This window comes from Cryptotermes secundus, unplaced genomic scaffold, assembly GCF_002891405.2.
Source record: "Cryptotermes secundus unplaced genomic scaffold, Csec_1.0 scaffold87, whole genome shotgun sequence".
Classification (NCBI taxonomy): Eukaryota; Metazoa; Arthropoda; class Insecta; order Blattodea; family Kalotermitidae; genus Cryptotermes; species Cryptotermes secundus.
The window spans coordinates 1,002,445-1,027,660 of NW_019739942.1; the positions used below are offsets into that span (position 1 = coordinate 1,002,445).

General features: G+C 37.8%; 1 protein-coding gene across 3 annotated transcripts in view; it reads left to right on the forward strand.

Annotated features, from left to right (window-relative positions):
• Window positions 1-2,839: 2,839 nt before the first annotated feature.
• LOC111872033 overlaps window positions 2,840-25,216 on the forward strand; it is an 88,151-nt gene continuing 65,774 nt past the window's right edge. Inside the window, exons 1-8 of one of the 3 annotated variants that reach the window (XM_033754493.1) lie at window positions 2,840-2,992; window positions 13,822-13,875; window positions 18,079-18,239; window positions 18,643-18,888; window positions 20,039-20,226; window positions 22,675-22,847; window positions 23,921-24,155; window positions 24,959-25,124. In XM_033754493.1, coding sequence (XP_033610384.1) covers window positions 2,932-2,992; window positions 13,822-13,875; window positions 18,079-18,239; window positions 18,643-18,888; window positions 20,039-20,226; window positions 22,675-22,847; window positions 23,921-24,155; window positions 24,959-25,124 — 1,284 coding nt within the window. In that variant the 5' untranslated portion in view covers window positions 2,840-2,931. The remainder of the gene's footprint in view (window positions 2,993-13,821; window positions 13,876-18,078; window positions 18,240-18,642; window positions 18,889-20,038; window positions 20,227-22,674; window positions 22,848-23,920; window positions 24,156-24,958; window positions 25,125-25,216) is intronic. The other 2 variants (XM_023865523.2, XM_023865525.2) reach the window with 2 other exon arrangements.

Below are 25,216 nucleotides of genomic sequence, written 5' to 3' on the forward strand. Positions count from 1 at the left end.
ATTTCCTAGGTCTTTGTGATCAAAAAAGTTCATATAAACATGTGTCCGATTTTGGACGGTTACGGAGTTATGACCGTTTTAAACTCAGAATAGAAGGTAACGATTACTGACAATAGACGTAACAAAATAATAAAACAGCATAATACATGATACATTTAAAGTATGGCTGTAAAGTTAACTTCGTGAAATTATCTTTAATTTGAATTTATTGGTGCTTAAAGCTGATTTTCGAAAATTCCACCGCCGGCCGTAACACAGGCTGCCGCGCCGGACATACCAACCCACCCCGCCTTAGGTAGCTCTCAAGTGTCGAGATAACGAGAACGCTCTGTCTGTAACTGGCGGAAAATAGCGACCCGCCAGCTGACAGCCGCGGTTCACACGAAGGCATGTACGGGAATGAAAAAACGGTCATAACTCCGCAACCGTCCAAAATCGGACACATGTTTATATGAACTTTTTTGATCACAAAGACCTAGGAAATGACCTCCTGCAGTTATTCCCTAAAGTCGTGAAACACCCTGTATATAATAAGTATGTGTGTGTCCATCCTGGGACACATGTTACTTTCATTACTGACTTGTTTGAACGCAAGTAAATGCACAACATTCTGATTCTGTATTTGAAAATCTTACTGTATAGCAGCAACTCCTTTGTGAAGTTAACAAGACAGTTTTTGCCGTAAACATACTCGGAGAATATATGTAAAAATGTGTTTGCGTGTGTACTTTAAACATGATTTAACGATAAACAAGTTCCCTTAAACTAGCAGAAGTAGTACTATGCTTGATGTGTTAAATTTCATGTAATAACTAGCTTTTCGACGGCAAATTGTTGAATATGCAATATACTGAGAGAACCCATTCTCTATATGTGAAATATATTTTTTTGCCTACAAAACAAACCCAATGAAAAAATCCGTGATCTCAGCAAATCATCTGTGATGTCAAATATACAAATTTTGTGATTTATATATATTATACTAACATGCCAAATTTTTTGCAATTCCAGCCACTTAAGAAGGAAGTGTTGCTATTCGTAACTGGCGACTCTACCATCTATTGTTACTAACACATATTTAACGTACGGAACGTTAGAATATGAAGCGTTTTCTGCCATCCTGTTCGCAAAAACATACATAACAACACTGGAGCAAGCCTAAACATTTTATTCCTAAGGATTTTAAATGTATGTAATGGACGGAGAAAGATTTCATGAACTGTTGGTGTCTCGCGCTGGTCTTAATGCAGTTGGTAAACTCTGTCAAGAAGGATTTAATTTTTACTTAATTGTAAGATTTAATTGAGACTGAGCCCCATATTAGCATGGCGTATTGATAATTTGCTTTCTGTTTTGTTTAAAAGTTCGGTTTGATAACACGCACTTTTCGTTAAGAGCTACAGTAAACATAGAACCTCACTCACTCGCTTCTTCTCGGGAAGGTAATGCTATGTCACTTATGCTTACAAAGGCCGTTGCAAGAGTAGGCTATGTGAAGCAGGAGCGTATGAACCGCGACCTCTTTTAAAGTTGGTTGGTTGGTTTCCAGTGGCTGCATTTGGGAATGTTTAACCCATTTTGCTTCTTGCTTCCCAATAGAGAGGGAAGCTTTGCCAGGTTTGCTGCTCATTTTGCACTACCCAGGGGACACGTATGACTTAGAGAATGTCAGGGACGCGAGCAACTTTGTCCCCCACCTCTTTTAAAGTCCTGAACAATATTTATTTGGAGAAACTGAGAAACAACTCGATGATGTTTCTTGGATTGATCCCGGAAATCCCCGAATACGAACATGTGTAGATTGTAAAGCTTAGGTGATTACCGTTTGGAAACATTGAAAGGTGATGATGAAATGGCGCATGATTGAATCAGAAATGTTCGTTGCTTATTATCGAGTGCTATCTCAACATGTGTGACTAGAATGCTCATTATGCGATGCCATGAATGTTCTCTGTAATCAAGCATTAATGAGATCAGATTTTAATTTTATTTTAATAGTTTTATTGCCTTTGTTAATGGGAGTATGTACAAGTAACAAGTCAAATTAGTGCCATAAGTTGGATTTGAAATTCTCACAGCTGCTAGGCTAGGGGTTGGACGACCGAGCAGTCGGGGTTCGATTCCCGGTAGGGGCAAGAGATTATTCTGTTCATGAAGTCCAGACCGGCTCTGGGGCCCAACCGGACTACTATACACTGGGCACCGGAGACTGTGTCCCTGGGCGTAAAGCGGCAAGCGCGAGAAGCTGAGCATTCACCTCCATCTACTGTCAAGCATGGTGGAGCTATACCTCCACTCCCCATACGTCTTCCTGGCGTGGTGTTAAAGTAATTAAACCCAGGGTTAAAATCTACTCCTTACCATAGCGGTTGCTATGAATGTTCCTCTCTTCTGGGATATGACTCAGCGTAATCCGGCGAATGTCAACCAGCATTTCGGATGATCATACTGCCTCCATCTTCATGGTCGATTAATAAGCAAAGCAGGATATCAGCACGAAGCAGGCAGCCATACCTCCTTCAAACACACGTTTTGTTTGGTTTACTCCTGATGCTTGCCGCCTGCTTCATGTTCGACACTGAAGATGGAGTTGATATATTCCTCCGAAATGTCGCTTGACTTTCATTGGGCTCCACGGAGTTATACCCTAGAAGCTATGAATCATTTAGTGCCTTCTGCTCAAGATCTTAAGCAGGGCGCATGATGGCTGAGGAGGAAGGAAGTGTTGTCATATTCACAGCAGTGTTACATACCCTCAGTCGCTCCCGCCACCACAGCCTATATAACAGCTGTGCACGCGCTTGTCATTCTCAGTCGTTCATCGGATTGGTGATAGCTGTGTTTAGTATTTGATACAAATAATCGTTAGTGTGATGTATGTGTGTGCTTTGTGTTAGTCGATCCACTATTTGTGCTGGCTAGATCCGAAACATGAATTGTGGTGTGCCAGTGGCGGTGCTTTTGGCTGTCACTGTATCCTTAGTAGTATCAGGTAAAACGCTGTAAACTTAATTTCATGTACTGAGCAGAAAAGTTACTGAAGAGCCAGGAATGAAACAAGATAATTCAGTAAAAACTGAAACAAACAAATATTATTTTTTCTTAAGAGTGAGTTAAAATTTGCTTAGAAGTAGCAGTCAGCTGTGCAGATAATTAAGGTGACTCTCAATTTAGTGCTTTGGCAGATTGATATCGGAACAACAACTTTTTAACATCACACATTTGCTACAAGAAATGCGTATGTTAGTTGAAGTCATGATACATTACGAATCGGGTATGACTGTGAAGTCACCTTTCGTGTCACATTTTCATAGGGTCCGTACCCTCTGTTGGGTTTGGAGAAAACACGAAGGACACAAGATGGACCAGCCTCTTCACTTCCAGCTCTAAAATCTATAAAATCTTATCACTTTTGTGTAATTATATTATGTTTGAGATCTAACATAACTGCACCTTGAAATTTTAAAAGAATTGTGTTTTTAATTTTCCCCATTTAGTTATTATACACTCTATTGAAATTAATAAAACGTAGATTTTTGTTCAGTGGGAAATTATATATATATATATATTTGTATACCAGTATTATTCATTGACTTGGTCGTTACCCCTGTTTCCGTCACTAAAAGATTCGTCCAAGACCACAAACACTATTGGAAACAAGAATCAAACAATTAGCCCTTAAGATAACAGTGGTATTTATCAATTAGCATGTAAGATTTGTCACCAAAACATATCAGATAGAGAGACAGATATTTAAGACAATATTTTAAAGCATTTACAAGCAATTGCCGATCACAGTGGCCCCGCGGTCTAAGGCATGAACTGCCTTCGCCTGCTCAAACACTTGGATCGTGGGTTCGAATCCAACTTGAGGCATGGATGTGCGTTTTTTCTGTGTTTGTGCTGTCCCGTGTGCGCAGGTGCCTTGCGACTGACTGATTCCTCATACAGGGAGTCCTACCGACTATGTAAATGAGCAGGAAACTGAAAAGCGGCCAAGATCCAACAAAAGGGCTGTAGCACCATCGATAAATTTACAGGAAATTAGAACTAGCAAAATTAATTTCAAATACTCCTAGACAGTTTTTTATATGAGACATTCTTACGGCAGAGTTTAATATCTGAAGATACTGTATTGCATAAAATAAAGGAAAGGAATTCCAAGAAGGCCTTAAAATACATGATACAGACATATACAGGAGTGGTAGCCTACATTCGAATGAAAAATATATTCGCCCAATTTATGACGTCATGTACAGAATCGTTGAACACAGGTCACAGCACTGACACTAAGGTACATTACCCCTCATGCGGTACGTTCGGTACTAAAGCCATAATATCAGTCTGCAAAAACAGCCAACGCGGAAAGGACACCAGTATTGCAGAGCGTAAGTCAAACTGAACACGTGTAATAGACCCATAACAAATACACAACTACAATAATTTTAATAATGACATAAATAAGTTTCTGTGAATTTCAGTTATTATGACTTACAGATAAATTTAATATAATTTGCCTATATACCGTATTTACGCATGTATAGGCCGCACATTTTTTGCCACAAATTCAAGAGGAAAACTGGGGTGCGGCTTATATTCGAAATATTCGAAATCACACTTCATTTAAAAAAAAATATATATTCATAATTAGTAATATAGAGTGCAATACTCCTGAAATAATATTCCAAGAAAATTATTTTTTCTATAATTTCTGTCTGAAAATTGTGCTGCGGCCTATACACGCACGCGGCCTATACATGCGTAAATACGGTAGTACTCAGACAGCCTGTACATATTCGTAATATGCATAATTAACCACATGTAAGTTACACATTATGAATATGAATCAGTGCAACAGGACGCTAAAATACAACATAGTAAGTTAGGAGACTTGTGTTAGTAACCAATTAAAATAACATAAAATATCAAACTACTGATTTGTCCAGAAGTATGTTTTTGTTGGCCGATCACTGTAGCTGCGCGGTCTAAGGCACGAACTGTCATCACCCGTTCAAACAATTGGATAGTGGGTTCGAATCCCACTTGAGGCTTGGATATGTCTGTGTGCGTTCATTCTGTGTTTATGCTATCCTGTGTGCAGGTAGAGGCCTTGCGACGGGCTGATCTCTCGTCCAAGGAATTCTAACGACTGTGTAAAGGATCAAGAAACTGAAAAAGCGGCCAAGGCCCAATAAAGGGCTGTATAGCGGTAGATAGATAGTGTTCGTTTTAATTAATGTAATATTTCCCAGTCTAGCCGATAACAGTGGCCGCACGGTCTAAGGCATGAACCGTCTTCTCCCGATCGAACACTGGGATCGTGGATTCGAATCCCACTCAAGGCATGGATGTCTGTGTGCTTTTATTCAGTGCAAGGGGTCCTACTGATTGTGTATAGATTAGGAGACTGGAAAAACGCCGAGTTCCACGAGGGCTGTAGAGCCTTGGATAGATGTTTTTGTCCCTTAAGGCGCCTACACAGATTACCGCCACTTCATGTTCTGTAAATGAGAAGGAAACTACATATAGTACTTTAAGAATGGTTAAATAATCAGTGAGTTGATGAACTCGTGACATAAAATATTGGCGAATCTTGTTCGTCTGTTTCTGTGCGCGTTTGTAACCTACTGCGGCCGTCCGTCAGCCATACGCATGAAATCCAAGAACTGCATAACGGACTTTCAACAAATCTCACACTGGGACATACTACTAAAATTTATCGACACATTTCAATTTTGGTAAAACTCGGGCAAAAATAACGGGACACTTCTTACATGAAGACTTAAATTTCTAACATAATTTTTTACATACTTAATAGAGCGAAACGGGTTTCGAACAAAAGTTGTAGGGAAAAGCGAAACGCACTTTATGTCAGTGTATTTTTTCTTAAATATTACGGTTTTGTAGGTAATTAAACAATTGTTAGTCTGTGCTTACGTATTCTGAAGCGTATATTCAACAATCAACATTGGATTTCCGAACATAACTCTATAGTTATGGACGTTTCATATTCTCTGTAATAATTAAATGAATCTTCCCACCTTACTTTATAGGTCTGCATGTATTTAGACCGCAGTTAAATCAAATTTGCTTTATTCATTTAATAAATTTTATTATATTCCTACTCTGAAGTGTATACGTGTGACGCAGTTCACATTTATATAATGTTTCCTTCATTTGGCCAATAACAGTGAACAATGAAGTCCTCAGATTGAATGTTTATTCGTCCAGTACTAAGTGTAGTTCTCTGTTCTCTCAGATTCACATAAGTATCAACTAGAACATGTATCCAATATCTGTTTATTATAAGGATCGATTTTATTAAATTTTAAATAATGTATCTCCTAACAACGGAACACAACTCCCCTCGTTCAAATTAGCTACGAGTATTTTCCTGTAAGTCATGTAAAGATGGTGGATGTGAACATGTTATTTACACTTCCTTCTGTCGAACGAGACTTTCACAGCCTTAATTTAACAATTGTTACGTAATAAAAAATACACTATGCTACAAACCGGAAGGTCTTGGGTTCAAGTCCCGATGAGGTCATTCTTTTTTTTTCAGTTGACCTAATCCTTCCGGCCGCACTATTGCCCTGGGGTCGACTCAGCCTCTTACAGAAATGAGTACCAAGAATATTCTTGAAATATTCTTGGGGGTAAAGGGCTGCCGGCGCGTAAGGCTGACAATGTTTACAGCCATCTATGAGCCGACTGTCTAGAGAAAATGTTAGAGCCTCGACGTCTCATAACCCTATGGGCTTCCACGGCCTGTTACTGGGATACCTTTACTTTTATTATTACTTACGTAATAAAATTATTAGTAATTCTTATTTATTAAAATATATTGACCAAAATTGACTCCAAATCTTAAGATTTTGTCCCTTATACGTACGACCACGAATTATATAAATAATAATAATTTGTAGTTCAGTAATACAAAACTGAAGATTATGAAACTGCGAAAGGGATCGTTTGTAGCTTTACTTAAAATATAAAATATTTAATATAAATTTACGTTGACGCTTTTTAGTCGATACAGGCCCCAAAGGCGACGATCTGATGATGACCGAAGAACAGGTCAAAACGTCTTGTGATCGAAGAGAACTATTTTCCTGAATTTCTGCTAATGGTCCTTGAATGAAATTTTGAGATTTAACCATCAACAGAATACAGAATTAAAATAATCTACAAATAGTCTTCCGACTAATGAATAATTCGGTAGGAAACGTAATCCTAATAGTCGAACTCTTAAAGATGAACTGTAATATTCATATACATTTCTTTATGCTACGAAATGTTTCTCGAATACAGATATACTCTTAGAATATAAATGACAAAATTTTTGCACCTCCGGTCAGCCAATAGAACTACATAATGCTCAGTTGAATTTTAATCTATGTTCACTAATTATCGACATTGTATAGGCAACTATCCTAGTTCTGTCTTCTGTACACCAAATATCCCTAAACAACTGTACAGGGATCAGTATGCTCCCTTTACCTGTAAAGGTAAAGTTGTCCCTGTGCTTAACTAATTAAGCACTACGCCGTGGAGGCGTATGGGGAGTGGACGTATAGATTCGCATTTTCTTGACCTCGGCACCAGCTAGAGGTGAGTAGTCAGCTTCACTCCCCGGCCGTTTTACCCCAGTGGAAATAGCCCCCATTGGATAGGAGGTTGGGTGGACCCCAGAACCGGTCTGGACGACGTAGAGAAGTGAAAATTCTTACTCCCACCGGGACTTGAAGTCCGACCCCTCGGTCGTCCAGCCCGTAGCCAGTCGCTATACCGACTGCGCTATCCCGGTTCCTCTCTCTTTACCTGTACAATATAAATTATAAGTTCTATAGTTGCACAGTTGATTTAATCTTTTGTTGAAACCCTTTTTCATAAATACGAGGCGCACTTACTTCGAATATAACACAAAGCACGCCGGAAGCGGTGTTATTTTGGTCAAAGTACTTCGATAAATTTCGATACTGAAGGCCCTTTTAAAATTGATGAATAAATTCGTTTTGCTCGTTCTCATCAAGTAGTTTAAAATGCGCACTATTAGATTCGACATGTCGATCTGTCTGCAAGTAACCGCCCCCAAATCGCTGATTGGACTTTTCACGAATTTTGAGACTGAGAATTTGTGCAATAATTCAAATTTTGGTTAAAATCGGACAGCAAGAACAGATACCGTACCACGTAATTCAGACTAACAAGCATTTCTGCTCACACGTAACTCGCCATATATATATTTACATGAACGATAAGAAGTCCCGAACAAAAGCAGCACGGAAAAGTTAAACATATGTTACAAAACAAAAACAAACTCCGTGGTTTTATTCCGCAAGCGAACTATACCGACCGAGCGACCGCCGCTTGTCGACGAAGTTGGTGCCAACTTTAGCGAATAGAGAGTGTCGCGTGGTCAGCGCAACGAATCCCCACGGCCGTTATTTTCTGTTTTCTAGACCGGAAACATATATTACATGTCTAATAACTCTTTCCATGGAGATAATTGAAGAAACGAGAATGAGCGCCTTAAAACAAGTGCGTTATGTGATTTTTCCTAACTTGTTTGTCCAGTGTGTCCAGTATTAATAACTTTTTATTTGCACTTCCTCGCAAAAGGTGCTTTAAATGGCCTGCATGTTTACGGACACACAACTCAGCCCTGCGTGGAAAAGAAATTGACAGGTGTTCGAAAATTCTTAGTGTAGTCTTTGTTTCCCTTGAAAATTGCTAAATTCGAAGCCATAGTTCCTTTCTAGTGTTGAATGTAGTGGCTGGGCCTTAGCTTTCAAGTACAGTATCTCCACAGAAATAAAGTTCAGAAGGTGAGCGGGCAGTCGAGAAAACTTGAGCTTTACTCCCCCCCACCAATCCAGTGTTCAGGATAATTTTCGGACTGGTGATGCAATTTACAACTTTAATGTTTTGAACACCGCTATATTGCAACAGACGTGAAGACGCAAATTGAAGGACGCGTCTCCAGTTATCCTTTCAAGTGTGCTCGGTGGAGAAAAGTAATCGCTGCCACCAATTCTTGTCGGCAAAATATGAGGGCTTATGAATTAGTCTCCAAAAATGTCACCACACAAGTTGTTGGAAAACTGTTTTTGCTGATGACGAGATCGAATCGCATGAGGATTTTAATCTCATCACGTACGTCCTTAATTTTTTTTCCCTTGGCACTACAGCCCCAGTGGGCCTAGGCCTACCTTCATGAACTTCTCCGTTCACATCGGCTTTTCTAGATCTTAGACATACGGTAGGACTCCTTTGGCGGGTGATCAGCTCGTCGCAAGGCCTGTACCTGTACACAAACACAGAAAAACGCACAACATCCATGCCCTGAGTGCGATTCGAACCTACGATCCCGGCTTCCGAGCGAGCGAAGACAGTGCACGCCTTAGACCGCTCGGCTACCATGACCGGCACGTCCTTAAATAACCAACCTATAATAATATAAAAAGGACAGTTTTTCCGTGAATAATACCTGTGCTGTAAACGTAGGATCTTAGGCCAGTTGTTCCACAGCCCATTGTTAGGATGCCCGTCTTGCAGGTACATCGTCCAGTACTGGTGATAGGGATACAAATGCAATGAACGGTGTTTAGAAGCATTCTGCAAGTGTCCAGAATTGATGGTAGGCTATCTTTCCGCTACGAGGATCTGCTTCACTACCCGTACATTACATACCGAACGCAGACGGTCTACACCCCAAGCTTCCCGCGAAATGTTGCCTACTCTAGGAGTCGGCGGTCAACAGAAAGGAAACTATGATGATTTGACATTCTCCGAATAAGATATTCTTCTCTGTCTCTTCTATCAACATATGCAGCAGTTTTTTTGCACTTAGCAAAAGATGCATGTATGTTAATTAAGGATCGATATGTAACCTGCTTTCCAAAGCTTAGAATTGCTTTAGGCTGACTCGAAATATAACACGTATGCTGTATGCATACCGTCCAGTACTCCATATTCTGAGTCAGATTGTCAAGTACTGTTAACATTAACACAACGCTCGTCATAAAATGGACCTATATGATCACCATGCTACATGAAGGGCTCTCGGAACGTTGGTTTTCCAGAATGTGACGGCAGGAGTTCACATTTTATAACGGTTAGAACGTCTTAAGGGAGTCCTTGAGGACATATTTTCATATGAACCCTTTTACTTGTTTGAATGCCCAGAACCCAATGCGTAAAAGTGACATGTGACAATGAGACCGTCTGTGTGACAGAATTGCCATCTTTCTGTATCCTATTCCAGAAAAACTTTTTTTATATAAATCATAACTAAAGCTTCGCTTTTTGATCAATGTTCTCTTGAACACGTTTAAAAGAATCTGAGACCCCAAATGGTTTCAAGATGCCCTCTTAACCTCGTATGCCAAGGCAAGAAGTATTTGACTCATTTAGATGAAACTTGGTATGGTTTGCAATTTCGTTATTATAATGGCCAAAGTGAACTTTTACCTGCAACTTCTGAGTAATTTTGCTTATTTTGTTAAATAAGTAAATGGTTGGAAACCGTATGTTAGGTGTAACAGGCTAGGTTGAACTGTATATTCAGTGACAGATAGGTTAGTTGGATATCTGGCATAGGTGCAGTAACTGTAATTTAGTTGTGAATTATTTGTGTTTTCCAAATTCTTACTTTTCCTCTTTGTTATTGGGGCTTCATTTTAATATATTCAATTGTTGGAGCTGATTTTGCAATGGACAGAAAATAGAAAAGAAACTAAAATGTTTTATTGCACAGTAAAATGATACAGTGCAGTCATTTGAGAGCTTACCGTAAATTGTTCGCTCATAGAATTGTGGACAAGGGAAAAGGAAGCATGCATATATCAGCTCCATTTGATGATCCCATCATTTTCAGCACTTCCGTGAACATAAAGGATTTATAAGGTATTCTGTATAATGGAGTTGAACCCATTTCCTTATTACAACTTTGAACATGTGAAATAGAAACATGGTATATAAAAATGTAAAATCTCTTGAGTTGCAAATCAGCATGAACTACGTGTATGTATCAATTTTACAATACTTTGAATGTATGTTTTCTTTAAAGTTGTCGTTTTTAATGGAACCTATTCAAACATACCTCATGCCATGGATTATTTCATTGTTTAAATAGTAAATTTTACTAGTAGGAAAGAAAAGTTTTATATTAAAATATGACTTTACCTTGTTTTAAGGGACCGTAGTCAGTGGCATGAGCAGTAACGCATTTTAGGACCCACAACTTTCCTTGTTATCATTTATAGCATTTCGTTCTTCCACTGCTTCACAAGCACTTATAAGCTTTGATCCTTTAATCTGCACCGCCTCTGTCACCACTACAACTAAAAAAATCACACATTTATTCTTACTATCTGAACTTGCACATGTGTGTGCATTGCCAGTGTCCATAACAGCATTCCAAAAGTGAGATTATGGTTGGTTAATTTTTATTTGTGTACAGTGATCGATTGTTTTTGTGTTTAAAAGACTTTTATTAGACTAAGAAATCATTAAATCTTCTTCAATTGAGCATTATATAAACCAGTTTTAGTGGTGTTCATGACATAATAGTGCAGAAACTTGTGGGCATTTATGCTATTGGAAATTATGTACAGAAAAAAAATCCATGGTTTTAGTTCCCAAACGAGCTATACCGACCGACCTACCGACCGCCGCTTGTCGGCGAACTTAGTGCTAACTTTAGGGGATAGAGAATGTCGCATGGTCAGCGCAACGAACCCCCCCACCCCCGGCCGTTAATTTCGGTTTCCTAGACCAGAGCCGCTATTTCCTTGAAATAGCTCCTTAGTTATCCTCATGAGGCTGATTGGACCCCGTTCCAGACCCACTTCTCAGAAAATCTGGTAGGCCCAGGAATCGAACATGGTTCTCTGGATCTGTAGCCAGGAACTCTGACCACTAGACTACAGAGGCGGTCATTATGTACAGAAATGAGTTATTAAAAAAAGTTAAAAATAAAGGTATCCCTGTAATAGGCCGTGGAGGCCCATAGGGTTGTGAGATGTTGAGGTTCCCACATTTTCTAGCCAATCGGCTCATAGGTTGTCAGCCCTACACGCCGGCCGCCCTTTACTCTCAAAAATATTCCAGAATATTCCTGGTACTCATTTCTGTTAGAGACTGAGTTGACTCCAGGGCCATAGTGCAGCTGGAAGGACTGGGTCAATTGAAAAATTCCAATGACCTCATCGGGACTTCAACCTGCGACCTTCCGGCTTGTAGCATAGTGCTTCAACCAACTACGCTACCATGTGCCATAATTTGCATAATTATGAATTAATTTCTTCAGCCCTCTGTACTGAGGACGAAGTATTTAAAGAAATGTAGGCTCTTAAGTTGCTGCAAGGCTTTCTTATTTCCAGCTCATACAGATTCTTATCTGTAAGTGAAAAGTACATGCATTTCCTAATTCACACACACCTAAAACTGTAGGAATGCAACTAAAAAAAAAGAGTATTTTGTACTGCTTTGGAGCTAAAGTTGCTTCAGACATAAGGTAATAAGGTCACATGTATAGTTGCTGTCCTTCTGACTGATTCTCACTATATACTTAGCTATTATACGTGCATTTATATACATTTACACGTATATACATTGAACCAACAGCCATTCTGTATAGTTTTAGTTCCTTGAGCTGTGGCCTGCTATTCAAAGTGTGTAGTGTGATGCATAGAGGTCTCACTGCACAGCAGTCTCCCATTGCATGAAAATGGTGTAGTTGTATCCCTTTTGATCTAAAAAATTTGGCTACTCTTCCCAAAAGTCGTTTGTTGTGTTTTTTGACATTCAACATCTTATTACAATGTAAGTCTTTATGAATAACAATAGTTGCAAATTCTTTTTAGACCAATGGACTAACAAACGAGTTCAGATACATTTTTTTTTGTTTCAATTCAACTTTGATCTGTGTCTACAGAGTAGAAATTATTTTATTTCTTCTCAATTTAAGTCCATAATTTTATACCTTACTTCATTTATTGAAATAATATTTAAAACTTTTGTGTGATACTGAGATTAAATTAAAACTTAAAGGTTAGGAAAATGCAGAAACTAGTGACAATGATAACATAGAATTTCTAATTTACCAGTCTGGGTTTCCTTCAGATTTATACGTGGAACAGTCTGTCAGTTTAATGCATGTACACATTTTATATAAGAGAATTTATTTAACAAGTTTCATTGCACAAATCTGCCAACTTAAATTTTGGTAATATTTTGAAGTTTATCGATGCCATTGACTCTATGAAACGGGATATGTTGTTAGTAAACTGATTTGGTGTATAATAGAATCTATGTTAAATGTGTCTTGTCAACCACAGCAAGATGTGCCCCTAGATGGCAAATTGAGAAGATTTCTTTTGGATATGGTGGATAGCTTTAGACTCATTGAGTAGACAGTCATGGATGGCTGACAGGGAGTGAACCTTCACTCGGGGTCATTGGATGGAGTGCTTGTTACAAAATCTTACAGAAGGGTAATATTAAAATGGGCATTAAAGAAATATGTTGCGGGAAGCCATGTTCTAGATTCTTCTGACTCAGGATCAGGATAAATGGTGGAATGTTGTGGAGTTGATAATGAATCTTCAGGATGCATAAAAGACAGAGTTTAGTGTATGAAGAATGGTTGTGATCCATATACTTAGGTTGTGTAACAAAGTGGAATTCATTAAGGTATAACATAACTTAACCACAATAGATCACTGTAGGTAGCGGTGCAAAGGCCGAGAATGCCCACCCCTTGTATATTCATTCATTCATTCATAACTTTTACTTCTTTTGATTTACTTACAGATCCTGTACATCACAGAACTGAAGGAAGGTATCAGTGTGCTGGGTATTGCAGAGGTAACTATTACATTGCCTTTACCCATACATGCAACATCCTGTTTTCTGCTGGCAAAAGTATGAATTATAGAAAAAATAAAAATCTCGTAAATTTATTATGAGAAGTTTTTAGCAAGAAAATTTTATTTAGACATATAATTTACTGAAAAATGATCCCCTTGTTTTGGAATTGATTCTGAAACCCTATTAATTGTACTGGTTTGTTTGATTCTCAGCCACAGTATTAATATGGTGTTCATTTGAAAGGAAATTATTTTTGCATTAATTTAAATGCTGAGATGAAAATTGTCATTGCTTTTACTATTGATAACATTGTAGTTAACAAATTTTTGAAGTCACATTTCTTGTTTTAATGCAGAGCTTATTTTTTTAATGTGTATATATATATATGAATATCTCTTAAAAAGTTGACACAATATTATGGATGCGTAGGTGAAAATTTTCGTGTACACTTTCATTTGTTTTTTTATTCAGACTAATATTTGGTGTGTTGATTCTTAGGCTTCATACACTTGTTCATGTACATTATTCAGTATGATTGTTTAATTGCTCCCTATTAATAAAATAGAGTTGTGTGTCATAAGGATTAAAAACATGAAATGCAACTCCTATTCTGTCATAGTCACTTCAATTTTTGCTGTTACATTCCTTCTTTATGAAGTTTCAGTATAAGCAATATGAGATTGCCTTTATTTGACAGAAACATCAGTCTGTGTTCTGTTGCTGTTATTGACACTGTGAACACTTAAACATTGATAATGTCAATCAAGTCACATGGAAGATGACTGGGAAAGTAACTAAGGAATTAGTCAGTACAGATTTATATAAAGGATGATCTCCATTATTTACTGTACTCAGATTCTGAGATCCAAAAATTTAGAGCTCAGGGTGTAAAGATGTTTTTATATATGGACTCTGTATAATGTATTGTAATACCTCATGGTGTAGCAGGAGAAAGGTGCTGGACTATTTGCTAAAGGTCTGAAGTTCTAGTCTTGCTGGATTTAATGCAGATCTTTCTCTATGCTTTTCCCTTTCTTTATTTCTGGCATCAAAAAGTAAAACTTTCTGAATTAGAGGAGTACCAAATTAATGCCTGGAATTCACATTGACTCTGATATCTGATGGATGTACTCAGTAAATTATGCCCAAGTATAATTATACATTGTACATCATTGATCCACGTAGAGTACTGACTCTATCAGTAACATCAGCAGCTTTGGGTTTACCTCACACTAATAATTTTAAAGATATCTCAATAGTGTTGCATGCTCTGAGTGATGACTGAAGGTAAGTTCAGTATCCAGACATTTTTCTTGTTGACAAATATTCCTATTACATGACTGGTTGGCTGGTACGTCTAACATATAGTGTTCTGACTGTGTATATATGCATATATATTGACTGTAATTGATGCTTCTTGTACATATTTTATTTTCATGCATACATCGATTGTACTGCCATAACATAAGTACTCCAGTTGTTTGACAGTTATCATTACATCGTTACAAGCTTGGCCTGATATTATTTATTCATTTCAAAAAAAAATATGGGGGGGGGTGAATGAGAGGTCTCAATATTGAATTGAATGCCATGCTGTTAGAAAAATAATGAGTTGGAAGTTTAGATATTTGTGGGATTTGTTGATACTCCAATAGACAGCCACTTTGGAAAGTTTGTGGGCCCTGAAAAAGGCCGTTTGTTCCTTGGTAGTAGGCCAAATCTTATGGCCGTTCAGCTGGCCTGTCTGGCAGGTGATGTAGTGCTGCATGCGCTGGTAGAAACAGCTGCCCACGGTGTGGTTGCTGGAGTTCTGGCAGCTGCGTTAGTTGCCTGTCGCTGGAGACTTGCAGCAACTATGTCAGTTGCCTGGTCACAGAGGAGAGCTGATGCCTCTGACGACTGATCGCTCTGAACTGAATGTGATGACTAACTATTGCGAGTCAAAGTCATGTTGCGACTGACAGTCAGTCAGTCTGTCTGTCTTGGTGTCGAGCCCCGGCTGGGGCTCATGTCCAGATATTACTTTTTAAGTGAAAGTTACAGTCCTGTCCATGTGGGGCGCCCTCTCTGACGAGAGGTCGGGTCTGTCATTCGACTATTGCAAGCTTTGGGCTCTGCCTTTTATACCATGCTTGATGGGCGGAGCGAAACTTGCAGTTGCAATTGTGAACACTGATTGGCTAGCGCACGTGATGATCTAAATGTGGGCTGGACAGTGAGTGCTGTATAAATATGAGTGCTGACAGCAATGTCATTCATTAGCTCACGTGATGATCTAGAGGTGGGTTGGACTTCGAGTGCTGTATAAATATGAGTGTTGCCAGCAATGTGCGGCATTGAAATAGGAGTGAGTGTTGTCTGTTAGACTTGTGAAACAGCGTGGAAGTATGTGGGATGTTCCCACATATTTATACAAATAATAGTCAGAGCAAAGGTTGCTAGATTCAGACAATGACAGTGAAAATTCAATGCATAATTTGCACTAATTGGCACATTAGTAAATAATTGTGACAGTGATAAGAGAGACATGGAGAGTGGAGTTAATAACGTCTTACAAATGGGAACATTGTCCAGTTGCAGGGGACAGGAGGAACTATTCATAGATGAACTTCAGGCTCAGAATGCAGTGAAGGACACAAATTACCTTACAACGCCATTTTAATAATTTCTCAATTAAGGTTAGATGTTGTGGAGAACAGTTCATGAAATCACAGGTGGAGATATGTTGAAACCAAGATTTTCATTGTGGTTTGGGAACCATTGCCATGAATAAAATTAATTGTTTTTGGGGTGTTTATATGCTAATAAGTATGGTAGTATTTGTTTAATTGCATCAAGGACTACCACACCTTGTTGAATTACTAAGGTAATGCAAGTCACATTATCATATTATGCAGATATTACGATACTTTCCTCACAACATCAGAATGGAATTTGAATTAAATATGGCATTTCTCATCATTTCAATTCAGGCGTGCATTTTTTCTATATTTAAAATTTTCTGCCATCCCTCCTCAGGTTATTTAAATAAATTTAAATCCCCCAATACTGATGAAATAAGCTGACAGTCTGGCAGCCTGATGGCTATCATTATTTGCCAACACCTTAGAAATGGACTTCTTCACCACTGCCAACGCAGGTAACGGCCAGGAACTCTTGACAGGTCATAAGTGGATGCAATATATACAGCATATAAATATATTATGTTGCAGCTAGGTACTAATGCATGGGTTTTTCTTCAAGCAGTAGTAGTTATTTTTTTGCAGAGATTAATATACAAAGATCACAATGCTTGTGGCTTATGATATTGTTTTTATTACCCAGTTCTGACAAAATAGCTGCCAAAGCATAAAGTATTCTTACTGATGGACTTTTCTGACCTGCACTGTAAAAGACTATATGCTTCATTCTTTATCCACAAGTCCCTCTCTGTGTCAGAAAACAAGCTAACTTGCAGTAAACCACATGATGTGTGTTTGGAGAGTACCTGGAACATACACTAAAGGCCCAATATTATGACAGGTAACTCGCTGTTCTTCTTGCTCCTTGCTCAAGACCACAGTTCAGAATTTTCTGACTCTCATCATTGTTTTCATATGTTCTACAGCAAGTTTGTAGACCAGTGTTGTTAGAACTAAACAAGGCTCGTTTTCATAATATTTACACATGTAGACCTATCACACAATTTATTATAGCCTGCTGATTGTACCAAAATCGGAACAAATTAAGAGAATCAATTGTAGAGGTAAATTCTACATGCTGAAAAAACCGAATTATTAGTTTTGCCTTGTAATCTGAAATGTAGTGGATGTTACCTTGAGACTGGAGTTATTTGTACAAAAATAGAAAGTTTATGCTATTTTCAGGCCTACTTCTTAGCCCTCTTCCTTCTTCCTATATATCACTGTGTTTGCTAAAATATTTGAACCAATTGCTCAGTTATCACGAGGCTTGATAAGAATGTCATGTAACTGAAGGATAGACACCATGTTTATATGCTTATGTCTGTACCAGCAACAAAATGAACATGGAATTTCTGAGGCCACAGTGCTGAAATATTAGGCATTTTAAAGTAAATGTGGGAGGAACTGAAGAGTCTATCCTAGTTTTCTGATCTAAATCAATTCTGGTAGGTCACATTGAAGGTATTTTACTGGATAAAGAAAGCAGTCATTAAGGTTTAATTTGCGATCCTTCTAGGTGGAAACAAATTCAGATATGTACCAGGAACAACATATGTATATGACTACACAGCGAGTACCTTAACATCTATTCGAGGGGCCACGAAGGAAAAGTCACAGCTCCATCTTTCAGCCACTGCAAATTTTCACATATTGTCTGAATGTGACTTTGTCCTACAGGTATTTAATGAATGTCTTATTAAGCAGCAAAGTAAATAATAAACATAGATATGGAAAGAGTTTGGTATAAAACTGTGTCAGTGTTAAATATACATGATTTTGTTTTCATACTAATTTAAAAAGGGGACTATGAATTTTCAGTGAACCTGCAAGTTTATTGCTCTTTCAAGTTTCAAACTACCTATATTTCTGAACAGTATGTGAATCACCATTACAGTAATTCATAATGCTTGCAATTACTCTCTGTTTAATTAGAGGACAGTCAGATTAACACAATTCATGGATTACCATTTAAATTTCTATAATGAAACAAGGACTAGCCTGCTGCTAAAGTAGTAGTAAAAAAAAATTGGAAGCAAAATAATTGCCACAAATACATGTAATAGAATGTATATTTTTACAGTTGGAAAATGTGCAATTGGCAGACTCTGAGCTCAAAACTGGGGACATTCGCAGTGTTACAAGATCAGCACAGTTTGCTGCTCTACTACAGAAAAACTCCCTTCACTTCTCATTTCAAGATGGGACAGTGGATGAACTGTGTCCAGGTGATGACCCAGCATGGGTTCTCAATATCAAGCGGGGTATCCTATCGGCATTCCAGAACACCATGCATGATCTCTCTTCTGCTAGGGAGAGGCATTATGAGGTGAAGTGAAATATACCACAGATTATGCAGAAAATACATGTTAAGCCACTTCATGTCTTCAATTTTAGGTGTACTTTCTATTACAGAGATTACTTTGAACAAAGTTGGCATGGTTCTGGTTTTGCACCCCAAGTTAGCAAATAATCTGAGAAATGGCAGAAGCTTTACTTTTATTCTAAATTCATTGTTGTAATGGAATATTGGAATAGTACTTTATATACGATCTTGGTCCCATCATTGGTACTATTGATGTCTTTAGTTGTATTGACATATTATTTTAATTTGTTCCATATTAGACTAGATCATCCATAATAAGGAAAAGATGCATATTACATTTTCCTTGCTTGTGCCTACTTCTATTTGTGAGGGGGAAGGGAGGTTATTTAATGATGCTTTTGGTATTGAGACCATATAGGGCCACTCCAAGTTTGTTTAGTCAGTGCTGGGTAGTGTAATAATCTGTACAGCTAAATTTATGATTAAAACTCCTATGATATTGCAAAATCAGGGCGATCTCAACTTTAGTAACATGAAAATAATCAAGAACTGAAGGATATATGCTTAATGCTTTCAAGGGGACATTGAATGTGGACTCTGGTGTAAACAAATATCAGCATCTGCATAACAGTCTTGAAATATATAATTTCTTATCTTATTGACATGGTCTATGGTACTACCATATAAGCTGCTTTGTATACTTATATGGTAGTATAAGGCATTTTCTTTTATTTCTCATAACAAATAGCATATGTGACAAGTTACCATAAATATTTTTAAGCTCTGTAACTCTTTGTCTGTGGTGTCTTCTGATCCACTTAATGTTTAAGAGGATAACATAATTGATTTAAGCTGTAAATTTGAAGTGATATAGCTTATTGCCCAGGTGTTCCTTACATAGTTTTGGAATCATATTTTAACTAGATTTTTACCTATTGCATTTAATAAAATCTGTTTATCAAGTGCAAATCTGATAGCAAGTCATGGTGGTAAGATATAAGTACAACATTTCACAAAGGATAAACTCTGAGACCAGCAAGATTGTGTAAAGTCAAACGTTGACACTAAAATATTGTAAAACAGTAGTTTATCTGTGGCATAGATTTTCAGTTCTGTAGATTACTGCTATAATGAAATGAAGTCTTTTATGCAGTCAGACATTGCTGGCATCTGTGAAACCAGATATGATGTGATCCTAGAGGAGGATGAATTGAACAAACCTCGCCTTGTTGTTGGGAAAATGAAGAATCTTTTGGCATGTTCACATCGTGTGGATCATTTTCTGTCTGTGCAGTCTACACCGTATATGCCATCATCTGCTCAGTCATTGCCCCTTATCAAGTAAGTCAAAGTTTAATTTCATATCATGTCCCTTTACAGTTATGCAACATATACATATATTATGAAATTGTTATGCCATAAAGTTACTGAACACATTCAGAATATAAGTATGCAGAATACCTTACCTCAGGCCACAAAAGGGATATGAAAATAAAACTACAATCTTGGCCAACATAAAGATAAATATTTGCAAACAAAAACAAGAGGCTCTGGGAAGATTTTAGTCACAGACTTTCCTTGGATATGGTGCACACTACATAGAAAACAATGTGTTCAAAAACTCTTCTATTGCTGCTTGTTGCTTGATGCTGCAGCCATGTGAAAGGAGAACTGCAAAGGAGAAGAGCACAATGAACTCCCAATGGTTCCTCTGGGAGGACGTTCTTCTCAAAGTTCGCCGTTGGTCATAACATACTTGAATTTGACATGTAAGAGTCCAGAAGTATAGGAGGTTTAATCTTGGCTGTCAGGCTTACAACTGTTCAGGTGTCTAACTGCAGTTTGAGTAGTTAAATAATTTAAGGCATAAACTGCTGCACAAGCCTGCATTGACAGAAAACTACTCTATATCTCATATAAATGTTACCTAGTATAGTGCAGTGACAGAGTCCATAGTGACCTGGATGCCATGATAGCATGAATATACTCGTACTGAAACTACAGTGCCACAAACATAGTGCCTAAGTAGAATGACCAACCTCTCCCTTGTTGACGAGGATGCCCCGTTTCTAAACATGTACATATCTAAGACAGAACAAAAATCTTGGTCATGAATCTTTTGGAGACTGGAGCCAGGAATGACTGTGCTGGTGAAGGCTGAACAGCATTTTAATCGACCGACTGTAATAATCCAGCTAAATGGTGTACTTCATAAATGACTCCCATCAGTACTACAAGCACTGCAGTCTCCCAAATTGTATTGTTTTATTGACTTCATTACACATATGTACTAAAATTTCTTTCTATTCATCATATCAGATATTCAAATCACAGTTAAAGGAAAGCAGACGATTAATTCTTCTCAGAACTTCTTGTTTCTCTTTGTCTGTACATGATATTTTCTTGTGTTCTGTGTCATTCCACGTTGCTTTAAATACAGACAGGTGCACATTAGGCTTTCATCCTGTCTTGTCTGAAATAACCAGTGCATTGTTTGGAGAGGGAAAAGGAACAAAGGTCAAATGGTGATAGCGGAAACATGGAAAGTGGATGCAACAGATAGAACAGTTTCCAGTGGCTGAACATTGGCCATAAGTGGAAGGGAAATGGGATGTATCTCGTCACTATATATAATGTCTGCTTTGCAATGCCACAGCCATAGTACAGCCCGTCAATCAAGGTGTGTTTTTTTCAATGAAATGACGTTACTGAGCTGGCCTACTTTGATCTGTTTTTGAGAAAAAATATGAATTGTGAAGCTTCTCATTATGCAGTTCTCTCAACTTTCTTGTTATTTCCTACATCCTGGTTTCAAATGCTCTCACCACCCTCTTTCAGTATATTTTCTTCCCTTAATGGAAACACATATTGTCACGTGTTAGTGTCTAGACACGGGGTTTGGATTGGTAGTTGGATTTATTGAACTCCCATAACTCGTAACTACAAGTAATTACAATGCTAGGCCATGCCATAGCTCAAGCGGTTAGTCGCTGGCATCCCACCGCAGCGGCCTGGGTTCGATCCTGTGTCTGGTCAAGTGGTATTTGTGCTGGACGAAGTGGCGCTGGGGCAGGTTTTCTCCGAGTACTTCAGTTCCCCTGCCAATCTTCATTCCACCAATTGCTCCACATCACCCTCACCTGTCATCTGGGGCTGGTACAATAGGCCAGAAGTGGCCGCAGTACAAGGGGCTTAGTCCCACCCCACCAGCAATAAAATATAATAAAAAAGTACAACACTGTCAGTAATTCATGAATTCTACTTTTCACTACAGAATGCGCTAAGTTTTCTCTACTTGCTATGCCTTTACCAGCTGTTGCCTGGTAACAACTCTCAGCATTGGGTATTCCCCTTCTTCCACGTTCAAGTCCCCTCTGGCTGGCGACTGTCTCACTACTGACCCATTTCTCCAGCTGTCTACTACTGACTATCACTCGCTGTCACTGACTGTCAACTAACTGTAATGGCTCACAATTTCAGAGGCATGACTGACATCTAACCAGCTGATGTATAGCCTTAGGTTGGACCACATTAAAAAAACACTGCCTTGCCTAGCAATGGGTCACTTGTTTGATGACATAGGCGTGAGTTTATTGTATGAGATACCAGGAACAAATGATGTACTTTGTTAAACTAGTCAGTCATGTCACAATATATTGGTAATACATGACTGAGAACTGGACAGTGAAGTGAAAGGTATAAAGATGTAAATGTATATGAGAATGGAAGACTTTTACATTCTGGATTCCGTTCAGTAGGGTGAAATACATTTTCTTTATTAACTTGAAGGAGTCAACAGCGAGGGAGTCAAGTTATTGGAGATGGTATACTTCAGAAAGCAGCTAATAATGAGATTCATACCTTTCGTCCATTTTCTAAGCATGATGGTGGTGCAGTCACTATGGTGAATCAGATTTTGAATTACAAGACTTCACACAATGGAGAGATACCACAAAGAGTTGGTAAGGTGCTCACATCAGTTCTGAAATAAAGCATCAGGAAAGTTTTTCTTAAAAATTTATTGCATTTTCTTGTTTTATTCGTAATGCTATAGTGACATGTCCTCCACATTTTCCTCTAAATTGAAGTTGTGAATGTGACTTTGGAAATGGGAAATAATTGGATCTGTATGTTATATCACCAGTGATGCTCAAAATTTTGGCAACTGTTTCTCCTTTTTTTGTTTCTTTTTTTTTGGGGGGGGGAGGGCAGTCTGTGCTTCTGCCTGTATAATGAATCCAAGTTTGTGTATCTTATATTGTAGGAGTGAGATGTGATTAGGTAAAACATAACAGCTACACATTAAAGGAGTTTACCAGCACTACTTTACTCTAGCAATATTAATATGGTAATATTACACCATGAAAAGAAGGACATAACCAATGATATATTTATTTTACATTTATAAGTATAGAGGAAAGCTCTGTACTCTTATTCAAAGGATTATGAATCTGATCCTTGGTCAGATCTGCTTGCAGATTTGAATCATCACTTGTATTATAGACGAAACTCGAGGAATGTGAGGAATATTAGACCTCCCTCCTCCTGTGGTTCAGAGGTGACATTAAGTTATAGTTTCTCTACTGCTCATCGCTCCCATGATTATCCTGTCTTTGAGGATGACAAAATCTACTGACAGTCCCCCACCTTAGAAATGGATTCTGTGCTTTTTCCTATGTAGACAGAGATCATGAAAGCACACACTATTCTTGGAGGCACTGGACAAGCAACATAAAATATTCCTAGGGGTGGCATTTTTATTCCCCAAATCCTGTGACACTTATTAATCAAGTGGGGTATAACTTTTATCATAATTTTGAAATGAAATGTATTATGCAATGCACATTGTTGGCTGCATGATTTTGACTTTTATAATGCTCCATAATACAAAATCTCCAAAATTAATTTCCTAAATCAAGGATTATTGTGTATGTGTTTTGGGTTTGTGTGTTTGTACATCTGGATGTGTATGTGCTTATATGAGTGTATGCATATTTCTACTTAAATTTAAAAGTGCCAATATTTTTGATGGCAGGTACAGCATCCAAACGACGTACTACGTTATTGTATGAACATGCAGATACAACAAATTATATTACGGATCAAGAATATACCGTGATAGAACTACTCAAGGAGCTAGTTAGGAAAACTCATCTTGGAGTTGAGAGTGATGTTCCCTCTATGTTCTCACGTTTAGTAGTAGCTCTCACATCTATGAACTACACTGAACTCGAAAAGGTGTTCAGCCATGCCACTGATGAACAAATGAGGTAAGAAGGCAGAGCTCTTCGCTTCATATTGAAATTAATCTAAAATGCTTTGTTTGTTGGCATGATGATTCCTTCTCTAGACAGTGAATCTTATTTAGGTATTGAGTATAATGACGAATGATAAAATATAAACTGTGTTTAATAATAACTGCTTGATGAAATTAATATATGTCTCTTGTAGTTCAGTGTAAAATAGTAGGTACCCCAAAATTTAATGTTTAATATTTTTAACCAGTTAAATACATTCACCACTAAAGTTCGATTAACTTACCAGTTGATGCCCGTTACTTAACAGGAAAATGTGTTTCAAATTAAAATTATTGAGTTACAAAATATGGCTTGCAAGATTCTCAGTTTAAAATGGATATAAAAATTTTATTTTACTTTCTATTAGAACTGACACTATGGATTTCAGAGAACTTGAAATCTGTATGGTAATGCAAAGTATATCTCAATTAACCTTGGGATGTTTTTCTCATCATATATAAAAGCAATGAATATAGTTTCTTGTGTAAGACTTGAATTTTAAAATTATAATACATGAAAATGGAAACTGAAAACCCCAATACTAACAAATATTTATAATATATAACGCTAAACTTACATTTTCAAGATGAATTTAGGGAACATGAGACAGATTAGTCAACAGAAGAAAATAATTGCTAATTAAAGAATTATAGATAACCATGACAGAATAGGTGATAAGTTAATATTGTGATTATAAAACATTGTGATAATGGCAGTATTTGCAGTGCTGAAATAATATACATGAGTCGTTTATATTTAAAGTTATTTTGTCATAGGAAGTTCCTTCTGGATGCAATGCCACTCATTAGAACAGCTGATGGAGTTGAAATGATGATTCAGCTTTTCAAGTCTGGTGAAATAACTGTTGCTCAGATAGATTCTTGGCTCACTTCGATTGCATTCCAAAGGAAGCCCACACTTGATATGATGTCATCAGTTTTGGTATGGATGATGTTTTACTATCATACTTTTACAGGGGTTGTAAGGGATGGTACGCTGGTCACGGTAGCCGAGCGGTCTAAGGCATGCACTGT